Genomic DNA, 24,527 nt, shown 5'->3' on the forward strand with positions numbered 1-24,527 from the left:
TAAGACAGCATATCAAGAATGAATACTCTCTCCCACAAAGAGAGATCCTTTTACATTTCCAGTGCTCACACAGAAGGAAGAGTAATTTTTCAAGAGTATGAATTTGTGCCACGAATGTGGTCCAGAATTAATATTGTGTATGCGAGGCAGCACTCGGCTTGATAGTTCCACAAATAAACAAATACTGAGTAATTAACACACACACTGCATATTATCCCCTTCGAGGCCACGGAAATCTATGTCTTTATATTATCAAATCATAAATCCAAAGAGAATTTGTTTAAAATTATGAAGAAAAAGGAGAACACTAGCCGATTTCTACAAGGATAAAGAGGGATAAAAAAGTACACTGGACTCCAACAATTAATGAGACAGAACAAACAGCAAAAGGCACACGCAGCAGCATAGAATTTATTTTTAGCTCCAACATTAGGCAACGTCATTACAAGAATGATCAAATCCGCAACAAACTCCCAAAATGACTGAGAAATTGCCATCACTGGAGAGATGAGAGATTGCACAGAGGGACACCAGACAAGCACGGCCTGAGGATAGCTAAACCAGGCCTTCATGGGTTGGAGGGATCCATGACTGCAGAGGCTGTCAGACATTTTTCACATGCTCTCCACCCACCTAGATTCTAAAAAGCATCCATCTGAAGTTATCATCCAAAATTCAGTCCCTCTTCCCTGAAGTACTAGTGTGGAATTGGACCTTGCACATAGAATACTAATAATTATAATAATAGATAATACTAACAACACATATAACACTGATACAATAACACAATAATATATAATAAATATAATATGCATAATAAAATAACATATGCAATGCTATGCTTTTAAAATTACAGACATAGCAATATAGTCACAAATGTCCATTACCTCTAATAGCCAAATTTTAGGAAAAGCCATTAGAATAATTAGAAATATGGTCATATGAAAAATTTTCTATTGCTATTTTGCTTTGAGGTGGTCAGGGAGCAAGCTACAGACTACAGTAGTCACTTTAGAGTACCAAATTTCATCAAGAGCAGTCAATTCCTTGAATATTATATCATAATAGGTAGGGAGATGTCAAATATTCTGTTTAGATCATACAGAAATCTCTCCTCAGGAACACTGTTATTACCCAATGAAAACATCTGGTTATAAAGAACTGTGAGCCCTCTGATATGAAGTTACAACACACACAGTGAGAAGAACGGTCATCTAATGTCAATAGTGGAAATCAGACATATTGTGGGGATCATTTCATAACGTATAAAAAAATACTAAATCACTACAATGTACACCTGAAACTAATATTGCATGTCAATTGTCCTTCAATTTAAAAAGCAGTGGAAATATCTGGGTGGTGGGATTTTGGATAATTTTACTGTCAGCTACATGGCTTTTGTGTGATTTTTCTAGCAGAACAAAACTACAATGCAAAGCTCAGAAACCAGACTGCTGGATTCAGATTTCAGCTTTATGTCTCATTGGCTGTGCGGTCTTGAGCAAGTTACTTAATCTCTCCATCCCATATAGTGACCTCACTTATAAATAGGGGTAAAAATAGTCCCCACTTGAGAGTGCTGCGAGAGGACTAAGTGTGTTAGTTAGTACATGGAGGTGCTCAGAACACTCTATGGAACATAAGAAGCCCTCAGGAAATATCCACCAGCAATAGAAGCAGTAAGTATGCTAATACTATGCCAGCAATTTATAAAATTGACTTATTATGCTCATTAAAAGTGGCTGCAAAAGCAACTATTTCATGGGCAAAAAGTGAAAATGGGAGCAAGAAAACCTCTCTACTTCTGTGTAAATACAACCAAAAAAACCAAACCCCCAAAACCAAAAACCTAGCAGATCTACATCCTACAAATATATGTATATAGTATGTAAAGAGGAAGATATGTAAAGAAGAGATCCCTGGGTAGACGTTTTCTCCTAGGATCCATCATCTCATTTCAGAGGTCAGCATGCACAGCTGACTAACAGAGTTAAGAGGTGCTCCAGGCAGTAGCTTCATGGGTGCAAGTCTATGCTCTCAATTTAGCAGCAAAATAGAAGACATTCTAATGAGGTTAGCATTTGTAGGCCAGAAGACTCATCCTGATTAAGAAGAAAGAAACCTTTAAAACCTTAGTAGCCTGAATCTACGAATGCTGGAGTGGGGGATTTATTTAAAATGAAAGTCACAGAAACACACACTTGAATTGCCAGGAGCTGATAATGAAAAGGATGCATTATCCCGAGCCCTGGATTCTCTTCCTTTGAGAGAGAGATAATCAATCATGAAATTAAATAGTATATTAGAAGGTAGTAAGAGCTGTGGAGAAAAAGGAAGTGAGTGGAGCAGGGACAGAAAAAAGACAAGTGTTGACATTTAAATAGGGTAGGTAGAGAAGGTGGCCACATGAGCCTGGATCAGACAAGGGAAAGCTCAACCTATTTTACTCTATCATCATCATCAGCTCTGATGAAAGCTCTGAACAGGCTGAAAGCCCCCAGTGAAGACAAGCTATTGGTTATCCCTGTGTGTCACTTATCCTGACCACCCCTTTTGACTCTGACAACATACACTCTAGTTACTATACGAATATCCTGTGATGGACAGTCTGTGCTGGTATTATTTTACTTTTTAAAATCTAAAAACAGGGATCCCTGGGTGGCGCAGCGGTTTAGCGCCTGCCTTTGGCCCAGGGCGCGATCCTGGAGACCCGGGATCGAATCCCACGTCAGGCTCCCGGTGCATGGAGCCTGCTTCTCCCTCTGCCTATGTCTCTGCCTCTCTATCTCTCTCTGTGACTATCATAAGTAAAAAAAAAAAAAAAAAAAAAAAAAAAAAAATCTAAAAATATAAGCTTCTTAAGTAATCTTCCCTATAAATATTTTTGGCAAATAAAAGGAATTAAGAATAAGAGACAAGTCATTGGCTATATCTGGTAACCCAACGTCCATTGTCTCATTTTCCAGTAAGAAAATCCAGATTTTCCTTGGGTACCTAAACCCATCAGACTGCCAACCAGAGAGGCTCAGGTGGGGCTGATGGCAGCCCCTACCTCTTGGAGTAAAGTCTATTACCTGGCCCTACAAATAGGAGCTACAAATCACCCTTGAATGCTACTATGCGTCAAGTTCAAGAGTGGAACACGTGACCAAAGCAAGTCAGTGAGAACCCACAGGTGTGGAGACTCCGGATGCAAGTCACAGAAAGGAGATACTATCCTTTGTAGGACTGCTCAGGTGCTAGAATGCAGGCCTGGAGTCACTGACGGAGCCATCCTTGGCACCCTCGGGGAAGGGAAGGAGGTGAGTCTGCCTAAAAATGAAGCCAGTCTAGAGAGGGAAGCAAGCAGAGAAACAGGAATAGAGCTGGCTGCCTCTAACAATACATCTGGGGGACTTGAACTTGGCCCTATCTCCAGACAGCCACCCATACATTTTTCACACAGTGGAAGAGCACATTTCCTTTTTTGATTAAATCACTGAATCTGGGTTCTTGTCACTTGCAACCAAGAGTCTTGCCAAATACAAAGAACTCCTCGGGAACTGGGCTCAGTATTTTCCCTAGAAAGCCAACAACCCAACAACTCATACACTTACCCGTTCCTGCCCAGCAGTGTCCCAGATGAGGAACTTATGAAGTTCATTTCCACAAGGCACAGTTTTGGTCATAAAAGATGCCCTGAAAAAGAGAATCAACATCTCCACATTACCAGGCGCCCCTACAATCTTCACAAAGGCTCCCATTTCAACCAAGTGCATCTTGCCTCAGCAAGATTCCAAAGTTCCCTTCTGGAGGCCACTAAGAGGAAAGAAGGGCTGCTGGAGTCCCATCACCCAGAAGAAAATATTCTGCATTTTCTGTCTGTCCAACTGGAGGTATAGGGAAGGGGAAAAAATTTTTTTTAAGCCAGAATGCTTTCAAAGCACTGTGCTTCCAACAGCACTGTCCTAAGATAGTGTGTTCAATTGTTCTGAGATAATATGCCCCAAATCTCAGGTAAGAAAATAAAACCCAAGATTTTATAGACTTATTCTTACAACAATGAATAATGAAAGGGGAAGCTAGTCTTTGGGCACGTCACATTTTGGGCCTTGAGATGGCACACACAGAAAACTGCCTTCCGTATTCACCTATGCTATGCATCCAACACTAGAGCAACTAATAGATACCATATCTCATTCTCATCCTGCTTTTATATATGCAAGGATAAAGCTCGGTGATTTACCAAGTATTTAGGTTTTCTCCATTAAAAAAAAGGAAGGATTTGAAACTCTCAGTAGATAATGAAACACTTGATGCTTTTCTTTTTTGCATATTTCCTGTTAATAAACTCTCTGTGTTCATGAAAAATGTAAAGATACACTACGTGAAAAGTTTATACCCTTGACTTTTTTCTGTAAGATAAACTTCCCATTCATTAAAAATTAGTGAGTATCCCCAACAGTGGGACAACCAGACATGATAAGCTTCCTCATGTGATGGAATAAGCACACATAACACCTGTGCACCATTCTGGCCCAAACCTGGATTTAATCATGAAGAAACAAATCAGGTGAATTGAAAATGTGAAGCATTCTACAAGACAACTGGCCCAAATGTTTCAAGTAAGACAAAGTCATGAAAAGCAAACAAAACAAAAGGCAAGGAGATTGTTCTAGAATCTAAATTAAGAGAGAAGAAAGAGATAAAATCACCAAATGCCCCTTAGCTGAATCTGGAATTAAGAGGAAAATAGCTTTAAAAGACATTTAGAGGACAACTGGAGAAATTTAAATTTAGACTATATGTCAGATAATGATCATTGTATCAAAATTAATTTTCTAGAGGATGCCTGGGTGGTTCAGTTAGTTCAGCATTCAAATTTTGGTTTCAGCTCAGGTCATGATCTCAGGGTCGTGGGATCAAGCCCCACATTGGGATCCATGCTCAGTGTGGAATCTGCTTGTTCGTCTCCCTCTGCTCCCTTCCACCCTCTCTCTCCTCTCTCTCTCTCACTCTCAAATAAATAAAATCTTTTTTAAAAAATTAATTTTTTAGGTGTGATAAATGGTATCCTCATTATGTTCTTACTCTCAGGAGAGGCACAGTAGAGTTTTTAGGGGTAAGGCTGTCTTCCCTCACTTCCTACAGCCCAGCTAACCCACCCTGTCCACCACACAGTCCAGTCCTGTGCCACTCAGCACTCATTCTGTTAATGTTTCCTCAACTTCTACTTTTCCCCAAGACTAAGAAGTAAACCACACAAGTCCCAAATAGAAAAGTATATGTCCCTGCAATTCCCGCCCGACCCCCACAACATATGCACACAACACCAAAAGTTAACAGTTCCATTTATCAACCTACAACTGCACTAAATGGAAATTCTAAGTATTTTTCTAAGTGATATGACCCAATACTATCAAAACCACAACTGTCCCATGATGCTTTATTTCTTTTAAAGTGCTTAAAATATACACAGACTACTGATAAGAGTAAATATATTCCAAAAATAGAAATGTCTTCATTACTTATCCCATTACAAAAGCAATATATGGGGACCTCCCAAAAAAGAAATTCAAAAAAATGAAAGCAGAGGAGGAAACAAATCAATCTTCATGTCACTGCTTAGCCATAGTCACTGATAATACTTTGGTATATGTCTTTCCAAATTATTTTTATATAATATGTATTCTCATAATTGATCATACTCTACATACATTTTGTTTTCCCTCCACTTGATGTATCATGGTCCTCTTTCCATTTCTGTGAATATAGATCAACATCATTATCTAAAGTGACTAAGTATCCTACACCACGTTATGGCTTTATTCACTACCCTACCAATAGACATTTTTGTCACCTATTTTCCACTATTATGATTATGATTAAATGAATCTCTTTGTACTTATATCTTTGTGTCCTTGTCAACTATCTCCTTAGACTTAATCTTAGACATGCCACACTGGCTGGGACCAAGTACACACCCATGACAAGATAGAAGATGACCTTCTTCCCAGTCAATCCTGATCTTTCAAATCTTTCGGAGTGTGATAAGGAGGAATGATAAGTCATTCCCATTTTTATTATACTTATAACTTTGAATGCCATTTTAGTGTTTATTGTTCTCTTGTATTTTTCTTTAGTAAATATTTAGTTCATGACCCCTGCTCACTTTTTGGTTGGGGTATTCATCTTTTCTTTCTTTTTTTTTTTTTTTTTTTTACTTATGATAGTCACAGAGAGAGAGAGATTGAGAGGCAGAGACACAGGCAGAGGGAGAAGCAGGCTCCATGCACCGGGAGCCCGACTTGGGACTCGATCCCGGGTCTCCAGGATCGCGCCCTGGGCCAAAGGCAGGCGCCAAACCACCGTGCCACCCAGGGATCCCCTGTTCATCTTTTCTTATTCACTTCCTGAGTGTTTTATACTAATCTTTTATAACATTATATTTTAAATAATTATTTTTCTGGTTTAACCTTTGCATTTTAACTTTGTTTAGAAATTTTTTCCATAAATACCTTTAGTTTTGCTTTTACTTTGATGTAAGCCAGATTTCCATTCATGCTTCAATATATTCTAGGCACTAGGATAAGTATTGTATCAACCCTGCCCTTAAAAAGTTCTCAGGCTTAGAAAACTAAGTTCATGCCTTTAAAATCTTAGAATCAGACTTTCAGAAATGGAAGAAACATGAAATATCGAGGCCAACCTCTTCACTCTACAGATTAGGGGGGAAAAATCTGAGACTCAAAAGACAGTTTTTCCATAGTCAAAGAGTCTCAGAGGTCAGGAACAAAATGCAGAGTCCTGTCCTCACTCCCAGCAGGGTAGAATGAGCATTTAGAAAGGCCCTCCATTTCCTCATCTGAGAAACAATATCTACTTTGAGAAACCTCATCTGAGAAACCAATATCTACTTTGCACGATCTAGAGGGCTGTTGTAGGATCCAATGAGGGAATGACATCTGTGAAATTCCTGCTTGATACACAGCAAGCCCACGAGGAACAGCTTCAGTATGGTTGTAATGCATAGCACACACACACACACACACACACACACACACACACACCCCTCTGTTCCTCATCCTGCCACTAGAAAAATGACTATTAATATTTGAAACAGCGACTGACAATCCTTGTTCTTTTGGTTGTTTGGGTTGTTTGTCGTTTTTTTAACAGATTCTTTGCTAGCATTTAATCTTAAGAACCTCAAGCAACTTTTCTTCTCTATAGATGATCTCCCAGAGTGGTAGACGAGGAAGGCTTGGCAATGCTGACCTGACTTTGTTATCTATGAGAACCAAAATCTGGCAGAGAAGTAACACAATCACCTTGTAAATGTTGAAACAGAAAGAGGGAGACACACACACACACACACACACGCACACACACACACATATATGTTCAAGATGTCAACACAATCTGCTTGAATAGCAAAGCCAAGATTTTTCATTGTGAGTCACAGAAGACGATAAAAATCAACTCTTTCACTGCTGAAAATGACATTTTGAAGCCTATGGCCTTTCCCCAGTGGTAGTTTGATCACAGTGGGAAAAACAAGGGTGGACTTGGTTTGAGTCATAAGTTCATTGCTCACTGGCTGGGTGTACCTAAACAAGCCACCTCAAGGCTCTGATTCTTGAGGCCAGCACCGTGACAGTGAAAAAGGCCCTGGGCCAGAGGCATGAACTAAAATGCCTTAAAAGTAACACTAATAAAAATAATAATAACAGTAAATAGCAGGAGTGCCATGGAAAGAGGATAGCCCACACCACCCACCCTGACATGGAGCGCCTGTGAGTCAGGTCCAACTGACTTCTGTCACGTGGGCATGTGCACCCAGTAAGCCATGTCTGCTGATTTTTTAAAAGAAGCCAGAAATACAAGTTTATTATGTAAAAATCTCCTGATTCTTCATTATTGGCATAAATATTAAAGCACTGTGCAGGATAAACAAAACACATCTATAAGCCAGATTCCCAGCATACCAAACCCACCAGCTGTAGGCCAGGCATGGCAGTCCGTATATAACACCTTCCAAGAAATGTGTATGCTCCTTCTAGCTTTATTTTTCTGAAGCTCGAGTTTGGAAACATTTTCACAAAATCACAGAAGAGAGGATAAATTTTGAGTGGGTTTTTTAATTGGGTAATTGAACTATATCAGGAAAAGGACAACAGATAAGAATGAAAGAGCCCTTCTCAACCTTGACTCTAGAAGAAAAGTAAGGAATGAAATAGACAGAAAGCAGAACAGCACATAATTTAATGCTATAATCATGTAAGGTTTATGAAGAAATTTTAAGGTGTGAGAAAATGCTTAAGTTTGAAGTTTGATAGAAAGTAACAACTCAAAATCATATATACAAACATTTTTCAAGACCTAAAATCTGGTGAATATACGGAAAAGTATGCTTCTGGTAAGTATATGGAAAAATAACAATTGTTTGAAAAACAATTTGGCAATATCCATCAAGAGCCTTAAATATGTCATATTCTTTGAATTATCCATTGCTATGAATTTAACCTAATGAAATAATCAGAGGTACATGCAAATATTTATGCCCCAAGATATACATCATATGTTATTTAAAAAGTGTAAAAAAAAGTTATAAATACCCTAAATACTTTATATGGAAAATACTGCCATTAAAAAAAAAAGATTTATTTATTTATTTATTTATTTATTTATTTATTTATTTATTTATTTGAGAAAAGAATGAGAGGGCAGGGGAGGAGCAGAGGGAGAGGGACAAGAAGAGTCCACACTGAATGTGGAGCCCAGCTTGAGTGGGGCTCTATCCCATGACCCTGAGATCATGACCTGAGCCGAAATCAAGAGTTGAACACTTAACCTACTGAACCACCCAGATGCCCCAGAAATCACTGCTTTTTTTATATATACTGATTTATGTGTCCAGAAAACTGGGAGAAAAAAATCCTTGCTTTTAAAGACCATTTAGTAACATGGAATTCATAATATAATGTTAATTACTAAAGATTTTATATATACATAGCAAAAAAGACTGGAAGAAAATGCACTAGATATTTATGGTAGCTATGCCAGGAGGCAGATTATGGGTGGTTTTTATATTTTCTTCACAGGTTTCTTCATTTTCAATTTTTTAGGAGTATATAATACTTTTATAAAAAGAAAAAATAGTATTTCCATTATGTTTCTAAAGATTATGGGATACAAGAAAATGTTCAAAATGAAGACAGGATTAAAAACTGTATGTATACTATGATTCCAACTTCTATAAGTTCCGTGGTTTTTTAGAATGAACACGAACTTTTATAATGAGGAAAAATTAGGCTTTAATCTTGACTCTGTCAAGGAAATATACAGACAGCATGTCAAGTGTCCCATTTATTTCTGTCTTCTAAGAAATTTGTATTCAGGACAGAAAAACAAGGCAGAGGATGGAGAATGGATGCCGTGGCATGTCAGGTAGAATTGATGCCATTTTTGTTTTTTGAAATTATGTATTCATGCATCTGCATACACAGAAAATACTTATAAGAAGTATGTTAAATATGCACTTTTGGGATCCCTGGATGGCTCAGCGGTTTAGCGCCTGCCTTCGGCCCAGGGTGTGATCCTGGAGACCTGAGATTGAGTCTCACATTGGGCTCCCTGCATGGAGCCTGCTTCTCCCTCTGCCTGTGTCTCTGCCTCTCTCTCTCTCTGTGTCTCTCGGTGTCTCTCATGAATAAATAAATTTAAAAAATAAAAAAAAATACGCACTTTGGACTTTAAATATTGCTAATATAAATTGGATAAAATTGGATCAGAGAGCTAGTAAAATACTCTGACTTCAATTTTTATTTTACATTTTTAGGCATGGTCTGAATTTTTCATAATGAGCACTGTAATTTGAGAAATGATTTTTAAATTAATGGACTATTTTTTAGAGAAGTATTAGGTTTACCAAAAAAAAAATGAGCATAAAGTACAGAGAGTTTCCATATAATTTGTAATTTTTTAAAGCCCCAAACCACCACAATGTACTTATTAGACAAAGCAAGGTCAACGGAGTTTGACTGATTGTCTCCAAAATGGTTACCAATGATCCATACCACTTGCCCTCTAAATGTTGCTCTTCCCAGCATGAAGTGGGATTGCTTTTCCCTCCCTTGATCTGGGCTGGCATTATGACTTGCTTTGACCAAGATACTGTGACCAAAATGATATATCTTTTATAGGCACAGTGATGCTTATACATATTTATAACAGTCATTTCACCACATATAATTTACGGTAAGAACATGTATTACCTTTAATTTGGAAAAATCATTACAAAAGGAAACCAGATTTGTTATTAAAAATTAATATTTTTAAGCTTAGAAAGTAGAAGATGAGGGATGCCTGGGTGGCTCAGCGGTTGGGCATCTGTCTTCGGCTCAGGGTGTGATCCTGGAGTTCCGGGATCGAGTCCCGCGTCGGGCTCCCTGCATGGGGCCTGCTTCTCCCTCTGCCTATGTCTCTGCCTCTCTCTGTGTGCCTTTGATGAATAAATAAATAAAATCTTTAAAAAAAAAGTAGAAGAATCTCCTCCATCTTCCAAAACCACACTTCAGAGTTAATCACTCTAAAGGGTTTTGCTTTTATTAAACACACAAAATGGAAAACTAAGGAAAATACAAGTACATCACAGAGAAGAGTGACAAGAATTTTGTCTGTAAAACTGTCCCCAATGGGGCGCCTCAGGGGCTCAGTTGGTTTAGCGTCCACCTCTTGGTTTTGGCTCTGGTCATGATCTCATGGGTCCTGGTTTTGAGCACCACATTGGGCTCCTTGCTCAACAGGGAGCCTGCTTCTCCCTCTCCTTCTACTTGCCATTCTGCCAGCTTGTGCACTTGTGTGCTCTTGCTCTCTCTCTCAAATAAATAAATAAATAAATAAATAAATAAATAAATAAAATCTTTAAAAAAAAGATTTGGGTTCCCTAAACATGGGGGTCCTAGCTTATAACCCAATCCAGGGCATAGAGTGTTATCTGATCCTCTTCACTTCACACTACAGGAAATTAGGGCTCAGGGAACCAATACAAAATGAACACTCCAACTACTGCTACTTCCCCTGTGTCTGATCCAGGAGTAGTGTGTCCTCTGCCAGTATCCATGAAATGGGCACAGCTAACTTGTTAGTTTGCTGTCACAGTTCTTGACACATATTTTTGTGAACATGCGTCTTTAAGTCATTTTTAAGCTAAAGAATGTAGTGGATTTTCTCACCTACCCCACTCCAACCACTGGCCTATCAACCAACTGCTGGAGCATCTACTTATACCCTGCTGTGAATCTTCTCCGCCTAGTGATAGAGACAAATTCCCCTGTCCTCATCAATCCTACAGTGTTTCCAAAATATAGACACAAATTCTTTCCCTTCTGAAGAAAACAAAACCTTTGCTCTCTGCAAAGAACATGGTATCTTCAGGGAAAAACCTAAGTGAGGCCAAGTTCTAAGAGAGTGAAAAAGCATGCACATGCAAAAATGGCACAACAAAGCACATCTGGCAAAAGCATCTGTAGGACAGGGGAAAATGGAATATTAAAATGCTCCTATATTCTAAGGTTGGGATCTCAGAAGCAAACAATCCACTCCCCTCCCAACCATAAGAATAGAAATGCTGACATTCAGTTAATCCAGGAAAGAACATCAACCTGCCCCACAGACTGTGTAGACAACTGTGCTGTGTGAGTGGACAACTGTTTCCAGGTTTGCTGGTAGGCAACTTAAAGCAGGACCTTTGCGAATTTGCCTTGTGTCTCATCTTCCATCTGAAAATAGGGATCCCTGGGTGGCGCCGCGGTTTGGCGCCTGCCTTTGGCCCAGGGCGCGATCCTGGAGACCCAGGATCGAATCCCACGTCGGGCTCCCGGTGCATGGAGCCTGCTTCTCCCTCTGCCTGTGTCTCTGCCTCTCTCTCTCTGTGACTATCATAAATAAATAAAAATTTAAAAAAAAAAAAAAAAGAAAAGAAAGCCAGTGTGATTTGCAGAGTAATGCTCTTGGAGATCAAGGAGATGGTCTTGGGCTATAGCCTAAAAGGACAGTTGGCTAGGAAAAAAGAATTATTGACAGGGACAGTAAGTAAGCCCAGACATACTGCCTAAAAGTCATTGCATTTCTGTCAGTCTTTACAGTTGGGATCAAGTCTCACTGGCTGGGATGAAAACTGCTTGAAGGCTCAGGCACAAAGTGACCTCTCTGAGTGCTTTGAGAGGAAGAAATGTGAAAGAGAAGAACATACAGGAACTTACCCAATGGTCGGGCTGATGTTGTGGTCAAAGTGATCCTGGACAAATCGACACACAATGCTTGATTTCCCAACCCCGGTGTCCTGGAAAAGAATGAGGACACGCCATGAAGACCAAGTGTATCAGTTCTGACCTAGTATAAACACAGAACCAGAGGATGGAAGAGGTTATTTCTGATTGATGGAAGTAGGGGAGGAGGACATTTTCTTCTATTTCATATCAATATTTTCTAAAATGAAATTGTATTGCTTTCATAGAAAGAAAAGAAGGATGGTAAAAATAAGCTTTAGAAACACGTCCCACATACATACGATAATTAGCCTAGAACTCACATGTTCACAATATATGTATTTCCAGATTTGAAAATTTTTGAAGAGGTCTAGAGGAGAAATATGGTAACACTTTGAATTGTTTTGGTAGAGACAGAACTGACTTTGTTCAAAACCTTACCACTCAAAAACTATATAATCTATTTTTCTAGGTATCACTCTGTAAGACCTACGAATTCTAATTGCTGCATTTCTGACATTTTCTCTTCAGAATCTAATGGCTGCATAATAACCTCAAGTTTTGCTTAAATATATAAAGGTCTCATCTCCATGCTCTCTCTGTTAAATAATTCTTTAAAGCTAATTAAGATAAAGGTCCATTATACATTGGAAATCAAATACATGCATTTCTATCCACTCCCTCCAAACACCCTTGCCAAATGGTTTAAGGAATAAAAGACACAAATTCACAAGGTCAAACAGATGGGAGACGAGACACCAGACAAGTTATATCAATGAAAAGCACATGTCTTGGTGGTCACGAGAAAGAAGAAGCTGGAGCCTTCAGGCCACCAGGGAGGAGAGCCATTGAGAAGCAAAAACAATTCATGTCGCAGAATCCCTGAACATATCAAGAATTTGGAGAGCAAGGTCACACAAAAACACACCCTTGGTGCCCCTGGCCACAAAACCAAGGACAGACTCTCCTGCCTTCCAGGAACAGGATGGAAGTTGAGTCTCCAGGAAATCTGTATCAGATAGGGCTAGGATCAGGGGCTTGCGTGACAGCTCAGGGAGTGCCTGTGTGACCCTGCCACACCCCCTCACCTCCCTGTGAACCAACACAGAAGTGAGGAGGAGTCCCATTCAGCTAAGAGGAAAAATCCTGCAGAGTCTGACACATGGAGTCTCCCAACTAAAAGCCATGTTGCACCAGTCTGCAAGCCCTAGTGCAAACAGACCTTTAGATACACATTTTAATCTTTTTTTTTAATTTTTATTTATTTATGATAGTCACACAGAGAGAGAGAGAGGCAGAGACACAGGCAGAGGGAGAAGCAGGCTCCATGCGCCGGGAGCCCGATGTGGGATTCGATCCCAGGTCTCCAGGATCGCGCCCTGGGCCAAAGGCAGGCGCCAAACCGCTGCGCCACCCAGGGATCCCCACATTTTAATCTTTTAAAAATAAATGCCCAGCTAAGAAATATTAGGCATTTATACCCACACAAAAAGAGCAGGATACTATTTTAGAAGATTATTCAGAGAATGAGACAGACCTTAGAAATTAAAAATATGATGGTAGAAATGGAAATTCCAAAGGAAGAGGTATACGGTAAAATCAGGAGACTGTCTAGAAGGTAGAACAGGACTAGAACAAGGCAACTGGCTTCAGTAGCCATCAGTGCTCTTCTAACAGCAGTGGCAAGGCAAGAAGACACAAGATTCACAGACGATTGACACAGAGAAGTCCTCCTCAACACATGCTTATCAGAAAGGATCATGGTGACATTTTGAGATCTGTAAGTGAACAGGAAACAGGACATAGCCCAAGAAGAAACAAATAGTGATATGGTTCTTTTCTATTAAAGGTGTACAAAGCCTAAAAATCAAGGAGGAAATGTTGAAACTTAGAGAAATGTGCTTTTCTTTACACTGAAATACGAAATGAGATTTGAAACACCAACTGGAAATCTGAATTCTTTTTACTCCTTCTCATCCCCATGCTTAGGGGGCAATTCCCACAAACACCCCTGATGCCCATCAGAAAATCATTCCCCAGAAGGCCTCCTATGCTGGTGCAAGCGGCCTTCCCTGGTTGTGAGCCGCAGTAAACAAAAGCACTAAAGGCTGTTTATCTGCAGCGTGCACATCAACGCACAGAGTTCAAAGAGGTGGCAACAGAATTAAAACACCAGCTCCTCGGATTCTAGATCAATATGCCACTGCTATTACTGTGTCGAACCTTCAGGATGGATTCTGGCTAATGTGCCTCACAGTTCCCCAAACCCCACAACTCAGTTCTTCTTAGCTCAGTTGCTCTGAATTCCTTCTGCTTCCCACCACCCCCCTCCCAGCCCCACAGATGAGCGGCTCTGGCCACCCTTTAGCCCACGCAACCTCAGGGAACCTCAAAAACCAAACAACGGTGCTGCCCTACCCTGGAAGAGAAGGAAAACAAGGAGGAATGCTCTCTGTGAGCTGCCTGGGATTGTGGGGGGTGGGATAAGGGGGGACCTCATTCCACCAGCCACCACCTCGATTTGTGTTTGCAAATTTTTATGTCACCAAGCTCAGAGCGTGCAACTCCTCCCGTCAGAAGCTCTCAAGTTCGTTATCCCACAAGAAAGGCTAAAGGATTGGGATGCCTGGGTGGCTCAGTGGTTGAGCATCTATCTGTCTTTGGCTCAGGGCATGATCCTGGGGTCCTGGGATGAGTCCCGCATCGGGCTCCCTGCAGGGAGTCCACTTTTCCCTCTGCCCAGGCCTCTGCCTCTTTCTCTGGTCCTCTTAAATAAAACTTGAAAGAAATAAATAAAATTTTAAAGAAAAGAGAGAGAAATGCTAAAGGATCCATGTCTGCTGTCCATGCACCCCCAGAAGCCATTCCCATGAGGGCTGTCTCGTCCCTAGTGTAGGAATTCTCTCTCTCTCGGGCAAGGCCTGCCTCCCCCTGCCCGCAGCAGGCCGACGGAGACCGACAGGACAGCAGAGGCGCCCCCACCTCCATGGCAGGGAGGGCAGGGAGCACCCACACTCACAGCGGCCGGGCCTGCTCTGCCCGGGACTTAGGACACCAATCCCTATCTCCCAAGTTTTGTCCCTTTTGGGTCCTCCCAGGCATCCTTTCGGCTTATACCCAGGCTCACTGTGCTTCCAAGCTGAGGAAATCAGCCCCCAGAATGCCTCCAGGTCACGCCAGCCCCCTGCAAACATCGGGCCTTCCTCCCTGCAAGTGAGGGGCCCCTGGTGCGCAGGGCTTTGGGGAGACGGCGCACCTCGTGATGAGGACCCTGCTCTAGGAACATTCTGGGTCCCTCTTTTCATCCTACCTGAGAGCTCCACTCAAAACAAGTGGCTCCAGGGACGCCTGGGTGGCCCAGTGGTTTAGGGCTGCCTTCGGCCCAGGGTGTGATCCTGGAGTCCCAGGATCGAGTCCCACATCGGGCTCCCTGCATGGAGCCTGCTCCTCCCTCTGCCTGTGTCTCTGCCTCTCTCTGTGTGTGTCGGTCATGAATAAATAAATAAAATCTTAAAAAAAAAAAAAGTGGCTCCAGATCCCCAAAACAGCCCAGCGGAACGGACAAGCCCAAGCCTCAAAATGCCCTTGAGGATGAACAATTCAAAAATTCCGGCCACCTGGAAATGCCCCCTTCTACTCATCACCTTCTACAGATGCCTCGGGCTGAAACACTAGCTTTCCTGAACAGGTCCAGCAGCAGGCTGCTCACATCTGGGCTGAACAATGAACTCCTCAGCCCACCAGCCTCGGTGTTTGTCTTCTTTTTATATTTTCACTCTCGAAGTTTCTCTCTCTCTCTCTCTCTCTCTCACTCTCTCTTATATGTGACAGGAAAATCAATAAACACACTAAAGGGCAGGCAAAGCTTAAGTCTGTCTAGGACAAAGACAATATTCTTCCAGGGAACTGCTTCCAAGAATGTTCCAGGCCCGGGGTTGGTGCGGCTGCAGACCCGAGGACGGCTGGAGGCGCTGCTGTGCCCCCGGCGGCCAGCAGGGGAAGGCCCTGCTCCAGGAGCGGGCGGGAGCGGCGGGCAGGGCCGCGGCCGCCCAGTCCCGGCCTGCAGGAACCTTGTGGCCTCAGGGACACAGACACAGGACGGAAGCACGAAGCACGGCTGAGTCAGGGCCAGTGCGCCAGAGATCCCACAGGTTGGCCGCAGGAAAAGCAGGCGGCCGACTGGGTGAGGAAAGGCGTCTGTGAGGAGGGGGAGGACGAGGGGGCCGCAGCTGCCCACCAGTCTCTAGAGGCCATTTTATTTTTAGTGGCTTAACACGAACGGAAGGAAACTTGTCTCTGCGGCTATTTTCCCCATTTCAGAAGATTATGGGACTATGGGAGTGCATCGTGTCCAGTCTCCCGGTTTTTCAAAAGAGGAAGCGGGGAGACTTCCACAGGGCCACACAGTTGGCTGGCCGAGTCAGAACCCAATTTTCTGAGCTCCAGTGAAATCCTGTTAAGGCTCTGGTGGGGTTAAATCTACCTCCCTCCCAAATGTCGACTTCGTCCCCCAAAAAGTCCATTCTCTAGAACTCATGAGGTGTGCTTGTATTCTTGTATCACTGCCTTCCAGAGGAGCATTGTGTGTCCTCACACTAGATCTGCCGGGGTTCTGCGGTAAGGAAAGGTGGACATGGTACCAGCTACTGGGGAGGCACTGGAATCAAACCAATTATGATTCCACGAACCAGATATGAAGTGCAGTAGAACCTCCCTGGGGGGTAATCAGTGTTTTATTGTATTTTCGTTTGTGTGGTTTTTACCAGACACAGGCTGAGGCCCAGCGATGGGTTCCATCTACTGACAGGGAAGTGGATGCCTTACATGATACTTCTCCCATATACGTCACCGTCTGGAGCTAATAACATAATCCTCTGAGAACCTGACGTGACAATCTCTACTATTCCAATGGTCACATTTATTAATCACACATAAATCCATCATTATGAAATCACAAACCACAGACTTGCAGCTGCTCTCCGGTAAAACTCGAGGCATCACTTGATTCCTTCCTGGACAACCGTGACAGGCTTCAAGGAGGCGTTCCTATCTCTCAACATAAAGAACGGTAGGTCCCAGGCAAATATACCACCCCTACCTAAGCCTGCTCTAATGGAAGACATCAGCAATCAGTTGAGGATATGTTATTTTATTGAACCGGAAAAGGGGCTCAAAATCTTTTCAACAAGCTCTGCAGACAATAATAAATGATGTGTGTTCCCAGAACAAATGGTTGTCCCCTACTGTTGCCCTACTCTTCCCAACAGTCAACACACTCCTACAGTCTCCTCTTCTCCAAACTCACGAAGAACATTATAAGCCAACATGCTTCCTATGGAAAGGAAATGACAAGCCAGACCAAGAATCACAGACTCAGGAATTCCATTCTTAGGAATGTAGTTAAAAGAAGAAAAAACATAAGCACAAAAAAGTTCATGAAAGTATTATTTATAAAAATTAGAAATGGCCCCCAAAACCACTAAGAATTAAACAACTTGTGGCACAGACAGGAATCTCTTAAGCTTTAATTTCAGGCCAACCAAAATGTCAGAGGCAGACTATGATTTGCCCATCATGTGAACTAGGGAAATGATCATTGCAGCATCTGTCTCTGGTCTAGGAATCAGAGGGAACCCACATGGCAAGGGGTTTTTTGCACATATTTTGGGGTTTTTTTCAGTCATCTGCTTATTTAAGTGCTTAGACTTTGAGCCTTGCACACTTCTAAAAAGTCTGAAGTATCTTACATGTTGATGTGGAGTTGAGTTAGGAATTTAGGAGGACTGTGGAGGCCAGGCAGGTTTTATGAATGGAGAAAAACAAAGAGAGACACAGACAGAACCATGGGAGGGCAAATGGCTTGATCTTTTGACCCCAAAGGTAAGTGAAGCTGAGAGCACCAGAGTCTGGCCAGTAGAGCAAAGGTCTCCTCAAGGACACTGGACGTGCTCACTGTGCGCACGAGATGGCCTTTTGGAGACATACTGCAGGCAAATGCAGAGAACAGTGACTAGTGATCTGGGGCAGTGCTGCGTGTGCCTGCTTATTAGTTCCACTTTGGGGCAGAGATGTCTAGAGGAAGTATGTACTGCTGCTGCTGAAGGAATGAGGTCATGGAGGAGACCATTTCCGTTTCCTGCGGCTGTAGGGTGCCCAGCCCAGGGCCTCACCACCACGCCCTGTGTCAGCTGGCCAGGTCCCAGCCATCCCAGCCAGGGCTCCTCGGTGGCACCACTTTTCCTTCCCCAAACCCTGGATCCACCCAGAAGAAAAAACAGAACAGGAGTTGACACTGAGGAATACACTTTGTCAAGCATATCCCAATCCTCGAAGCACCCAATTCCAAAGAAACCCCACAGAAAGGTGGCACAAATTCCATATTAACCCACCAAGTATTTTCTTAAAACTTTGGCTAATGGGGAGAAGATACACACCCCCATTCCACATCTCTTCCATGGATTGATGACAAAGCAACTCATAGAATACCCCAATCACACACAGCCTTCACAGTAGTCAGGTCACTGCTTCTGAGGAAACTGAATTGGCCAGACTAAGGGCTCAAGGTCAAAACATTGCACGTCACACCCCCCACCCCCCACCCCCAGAGCTTCCAGTAAGCTCTGTGGAGAGCTCCCATGCATCACTTTACTTCTGTATCTACAACACCCTTTCCACAGGAGAGCTGAAATACTTTGTTCCTGGATGACATTTAAAGGTTTATTGAAATTACAGACTTAATGGGTCTGTTTGCCCCTGAGCTCTAAATATCTTTGACACTGGAAAGAAAAAGGGTTCAATATTTATAAATCACAGTTACCACTATCCAAAAAAAGCACCATAAAAGCAAAAAACATCATTAAACTCAAGTCTAAAATGTGCTTGTTTTATTATCACAAATTCTACAAGATTTCCTTTGGTGGTGTGAGATCTCTGTAGTAAATTTCAAACTTCACGTTATGTTCTGGGAAAAATTTGAAGTAGCAATGCAAGAAAATCCAACTACAGGCATTGCACCGTACTTAGGAAAGCACACCACAAAATTATTCTAGGAATATACAATATAAATTAAAAGCCCCTGAGCGTTCACACAACAACTCTGTTCTGTCTTTGTCATGGCTATTTTGAAACATGTCAATGGTGTGCATTATAACAAACATTTCAAAATCCATTTACAAAGAGAACCTAATTCTATATATGACAAAAGGAAACTGAAAAGCCTCATACTGAAAAAACTGGGTTCTGCCCCGAGCCTGGGAGTCACTAAACCATGGTCATGAAGTATTCATCTACTTCATGAGGACAAAATGCTTACAGACATTATTGTAAGCATGTAAATCACATAAGTGAATTTTTTTTAAGATTTTTATTTGTTTACTTGAGAAGGAGAAGAGAGCACAGGCAGGGAGAGGTGCAAAGGAAGAAGCAAGACTCGCCCGTGAGCAGAGAGCCCAATGCAGAGCTCAGTGCCAGGATCCTGGGGTCATGACCTAAGCCGAAAACAGATGCTTAACCCACTGAGCCACCCAGGCACCCCAACAGCATAAGTGACTTTATGCATTTAGATCAATGTACCATGGGCACTAATGAATAAAATTCGGAAATGTCCATAGTTCTCTAGATGTATATAAGAATTATGTAAAGGCCACATACAGAGAATAAGAGGTCATTGTTTGGGTGCAAAAATGACCAGGAGAGCTGTAAAAATATCCTCCAAGGTAATAGAAAGTAATAAGCAGAAGTGAGGAGCATGAAAGCCACAAGAAAGAGACAATTAAATGGTTTAAAAGGGAACAGAGACACAAGTATTCACTTACTTTCTCTCTCCCTGGGTCCTCACAACAGCCCTTTGTAAAGCGGACAGAAGGCATTACCCACATTTCCCATGTAAGGAAACCATGGTCTGAAAGGTTAGGTGAAGTGCGTGTGGTCCTACAACTAGTAAAAGCATCACCAATGTTCAGACAACTCTTTCCCCACATCCAGGGCTCCATTCACCAGGCAAACCATGGCTCTCCAGCAGGAGTGCATCCCTCACATATCCACTAGTCCCATCAGTGCCTGTACAGTCAGCAATATGCAAGGACAGGAGAGGAGAGAATGAAGCCCAATTCCTGCACTCAGGACAATCAGACTCAGACTTAAACTCTACAAAGGAATCTTCCAACACTGCATTTGCTGGCTAATCATTTGAAATCCAGAGAGCATTTTTCTGTTGAAATAATGCTGTAAATAAATAATGAGTATTTCCCAAACTTGCTGCTGAACCATAGCTCTCTACAACAGAACTGCTATTTGTTTCTATCTATGGGATAACTTATTGTTTCTAGGGGAAAACTTACTCTAATTTCACATTGGGGAGGATTGCAGCCAGTGAGAACCAGATGCCCAGGCTTTGAGCACAAGCACAGCGCCCTGGGAGACTGAAGAGATCTTTGTTGAACAAATGGCCTAGCAGATTTAGAGTCCAGCAATATTGCCAATAGTACAAATCTTTCACTGGAGCAGGGGTGAGAAAAATAGTAATATGGCCAATAAGAAAAGCTGACATTTACTGAGCATATAAAAAGTTCCCAGCTAGGCATTTCATGTGGAAAGTATCCGTTCTGAACTCTTTGAGTATTGCTTCTGCTCAATGATATCTCCTCTCTCCTTCTGGGATTCCAGTTATGCCTGTATTAAACTTTCTCACCTTATGTTATATATCTCTCATATTCTTTTCTCTTTGTTTCCATATTTTTGTCTGAGTTATAGTGCGGAGATCTTCTGATCTAATTTCTAGTTCTTTCTACCAATGTTTCTAACATGATGGCAATCCCGTTTATTGATTTCCCCACTATCAACTGTTGTATTTTTTCTGTCATAAAATTTTCTTTTTATAGTTTTCGATTGCTTGTGAAATTTTGAAGTCATAACTTTTATTTCCCTGAACATATTAAACATATTTATATTTTATGTATTTTAAAGTCCATGTCTGATAATCCCATTATTCACGTCCTCTGTGGGTCTATTTCTATTATCCACGGAAAGGTTAAACTGCCTTGTCTTCTCATATCTTTCAACAAGTTTGATTAAATCTCAGCATCTTCATTTGATAGGAAGGAATCACAAGAACTTGTCCAAGGACATGAGTGTCAAGGCTAGGATTCCATCTCAGATCTTTTGTGACTCTTAGGTAAATGTCTAAAAAGAAGAGATGGTCATGCTTCTGGAACATGAACCACACCAAAGAAACCAATGCTAGTAAGAAAATATTTATAATATTTAAAAATACTGTCCCCTTTCTCCTATTGTTAAATTTATCTATTTGCCTCTCATTATTCCAGTTGGCAGATCTGATGAATTCTGAAGTTCAGAAATTGTTCAGGCATGGATGTTCTGGCCTCAATGGTGGAGTGCCTCTTAGCCCTGCTGGAGGCAGAGGAATGTCCCAGGGGTCACAGGAAGCCAAAGACACGGACATGGCAAGAGTGAAGAAAGATGAATACCAGGAGCTCCATCCCACTCCTTCCCCAGCTCTTAAAGAAGTCCTCTCAGTCACCATCTCTCCTCCTGCCTTACTTTTCAGATAAGTTGAAGAAGGAAGATAGTTTTTAAAAGAGGAAGGGCAAGTTCCATAGCTCCTTTACTTCCGTTATTCTTATAACAGAACCACTGCTTCTTGGCACTTCTCAGAGTGCAGTATGTCCTGATGTACAAATTCTGTGCAGCTAAGCAGAAATTTCAGTTTATCTAATGAATCTTAGAAGGTGTGACCTTAACCATTTAAAAAAAAAAATTAACACAGTTTTTTACTTAAATATTTACTTAATAAATAAAACCTTAAATCATACTTCCTGCCAAAGGAACCAATCCATTCTTTGGCCACCTTTCTTTCCTCACAAGCAACATATGTGCGGGCTCTCAGTGGGGCAAAACAGTTCACTGGACAAATGACAAAGACAGAGGCTCCCCTCTTCATAGAGGGAAAATCCACTGATTTCATGAAATACCTGGCCTACACAGGCACCCAACGTCAGATTTAATTGCTATATTCTGAAATTTTTCTTACAAAACACTCAATATTCACTGTTCCCAATTTGCAGATTCAGCGAATAAGGATAAATACTGATCATAATTGCAGTAGCCAGCTTCTAAAACGGTTCCCAATGGTCCCTGCCCCTTGGTGTTTGGCTCCCCGTGTGTGGGCTGGGCCTAATGACTTGCTTTAAAAAAAAAAAAAAAAAAAAAAAAACATGAAAAAAATGAATGTCACTCCCAAGGTTAGATTATAAAAACTGACTGCCCTCGGGACACCTGGGGGGCTCAGTGATTGAGCCTCTGCCTTTGGCTCAGGGCGTGACCCTGGGGTCCAGGATCAAGTCCCGCATCAGGATCCTTGCAGGGAGCCTGCTTCTCCCTCTGCCTGTGTCTCTGCCTCTCTCTGTGTGTATCTCTCATGAATGAATAAATAAAATCTTAAAAAAAAAAAAACCTGACTGCTCTCTTACTGACACTCCAGCTGGCCCTTTCACCTGCCAGCAGCTCTGAGGAAGCAAGCCGCCACACGTGGGGGACCACGACACAAGGAACTGAAAGAGGCTCTAGCCAACAGCCACCAAGGCCTCAGAACACATCTACAAGGGGGTCTCAGCAACTGTGTCCTGCCAGAAACCACCGAGGGAGCTTGGAAGCAGACATGTCCCCGTTCCATTTCAAGGTGACCGCAGCCGCAGCTGACACCCGATTGCAGCCTGGTAAGTGACCCTGAGCTGGAAGACCCATGAATCTGCACCCAGATTCCTGACCCACAAAACTATGAGATGGTAACTGTATATTGCCTTAAGCTGTTAAGTTTTGGCACAGATTGTTACATAGCAGGGGGTAACTAATACAGATGTAGCAGACAACATGTAGTAAGCACTGACTCTGAACCAATTTCATATAATCCACACAGCAACTCTAATGAAGTCAAGTTATACTTCCTTTGTAGAGAGGGAAGTGAAAGTTGAGGGCAGGTCAGGAGTATGAGAGGGTGGCCCTAGACACATGATGATGGCCAAGCTGTATGGGACTCACGAGGCTCTGCCCCAAAAGTAGCGATCCCCAGTAGTCCTCCAGGAGCCTACTCTCAGGACCCTGCGAGAGGAAAGATATGACACGACCTTACTTGACAAAACTTATTTCAGAATGATTTAAACACTGAAGATAAACCCAAAGTCAGCAAATAAAGCTATGGTAGATAAAGAGCTACAATGTACAGCAATAATTCAATCTTAAGAATTTTAAGGCTAAGCCTCTAGGGAAAAGATCACAGCATAACCAGATCAGAAAGCAGAGAACTGGGGATTTCAGAATTTGCTTTTAAGATCTCACTATAGACATTTCAGAATTGCTCTGAGTAACCACTCACACAACTCCCTGTGTAGGGCTGGGTCGTTTTATTAAGTGCCTTTTCATCTCATTAGAAACATCCTCCTTCATTTAGTATCATTTCCACACAGCTGAGTCAGCGGAGACTCCAACACCAGGAGATTCGGTTCTTCTCCTCCTCCTCCATCCACACACCCTTACTGTGGTCCTTCCAAGCCATGACAAGACCTTTCAGAGGAAATGTAGGAATGTTCTCCCAACCAGCAGTCTGATGGTGGTCTGGATGTTTGGTGCTCAAGAGTGGGAAGACCGAGAGAGAAAGGAAGCATGGAAGATACATCTCAGGAGCTCATTTCCTCATTCATCTCTGGGCTTGAAAGAATCCTATTACCCCCATCTTAAGGCTAGTCAAAGAACAGCTCATTAAATCAAACCTATATCTCTGTGGAGAAAATGTGTAATGGCAACGTTTAGATGAAAGCAAGGCAAAGAATGATCCAATAATGTACCTGCCGGAATACCCCACCCCCGAGACAGTGATTATCAGGGAGCACCTTAGGCTGATGCTCCCCGTTTTTCACCACAGGCACCCCTCTCTAGCCAGGAGGCCTCTGACACACACAGACCTACACACACTCCTAAGAGAGGACACATCAACACATCAGAGCACATCAGAGCCACAGCACCCAAAGAACATCCAGGGTGCTGTGCCCTAGTTAGAATCTGATGGCCTCCCATTATTTCCCCCACCGCTGTAAGCAGGAAAAGGCGAAGCTCCAGCTCAGTGGGGGCGCAGCTATGAACTGAAAGAGTGAGCCTCTCCTCTGCCACCACCCACCCCCACCTCCGCCACTCAACCCCGCCACTCAACGCACATTGCCTTTTCACTCCTGTCACCTTGCTGCAGGATGAGTCATGGGTGTCAGG

General features: G+C 42.2%; 1 protein-coding gene across 1 annotated transcript in view; it reads right to left on the reverse strand.

Annotated features, from left to right (window-relative positions):
- The window catches only part of RAB31 (RAB31, member RAS oncogene family), a 130,047-nt gene that overhangs the window by 60,742 nt on the left and 44,778 nt on the right, over positions 1 to 24,527 (reverse strand). The window contains exons 2-3 of the mRNA XM_026005954.2: positions 12,246 to 12,325; positions 3,597 to 3,678 (exon numbers count right to left, since the gene is read on the reverse strand). Of these exons, the coding sequence (XP_025861739.1) occupies positions 3,597 to 3,678; positions 12,246 to 12,325 (162 nt within the window). The remainder of the gene's footprint in view (positions 1 to 3,596; positions 3,679 to 12,245; positions 12,326 to 24,527) is intronic.

This window comes from Vulpes vulpes, chromosome 13, assembly GCF_048418805.1.
Source record: "Vulpes vulpes isolate BD-2025 chromosome 13, VulVul3, whole genome shotgun sequence".
Classification (NCBI taxonomy): Eukaryota; Metazoa; Chordata; class Mammalia; order Carnivora; family Canidae; genus Vulpes; species Vulpes vulpes.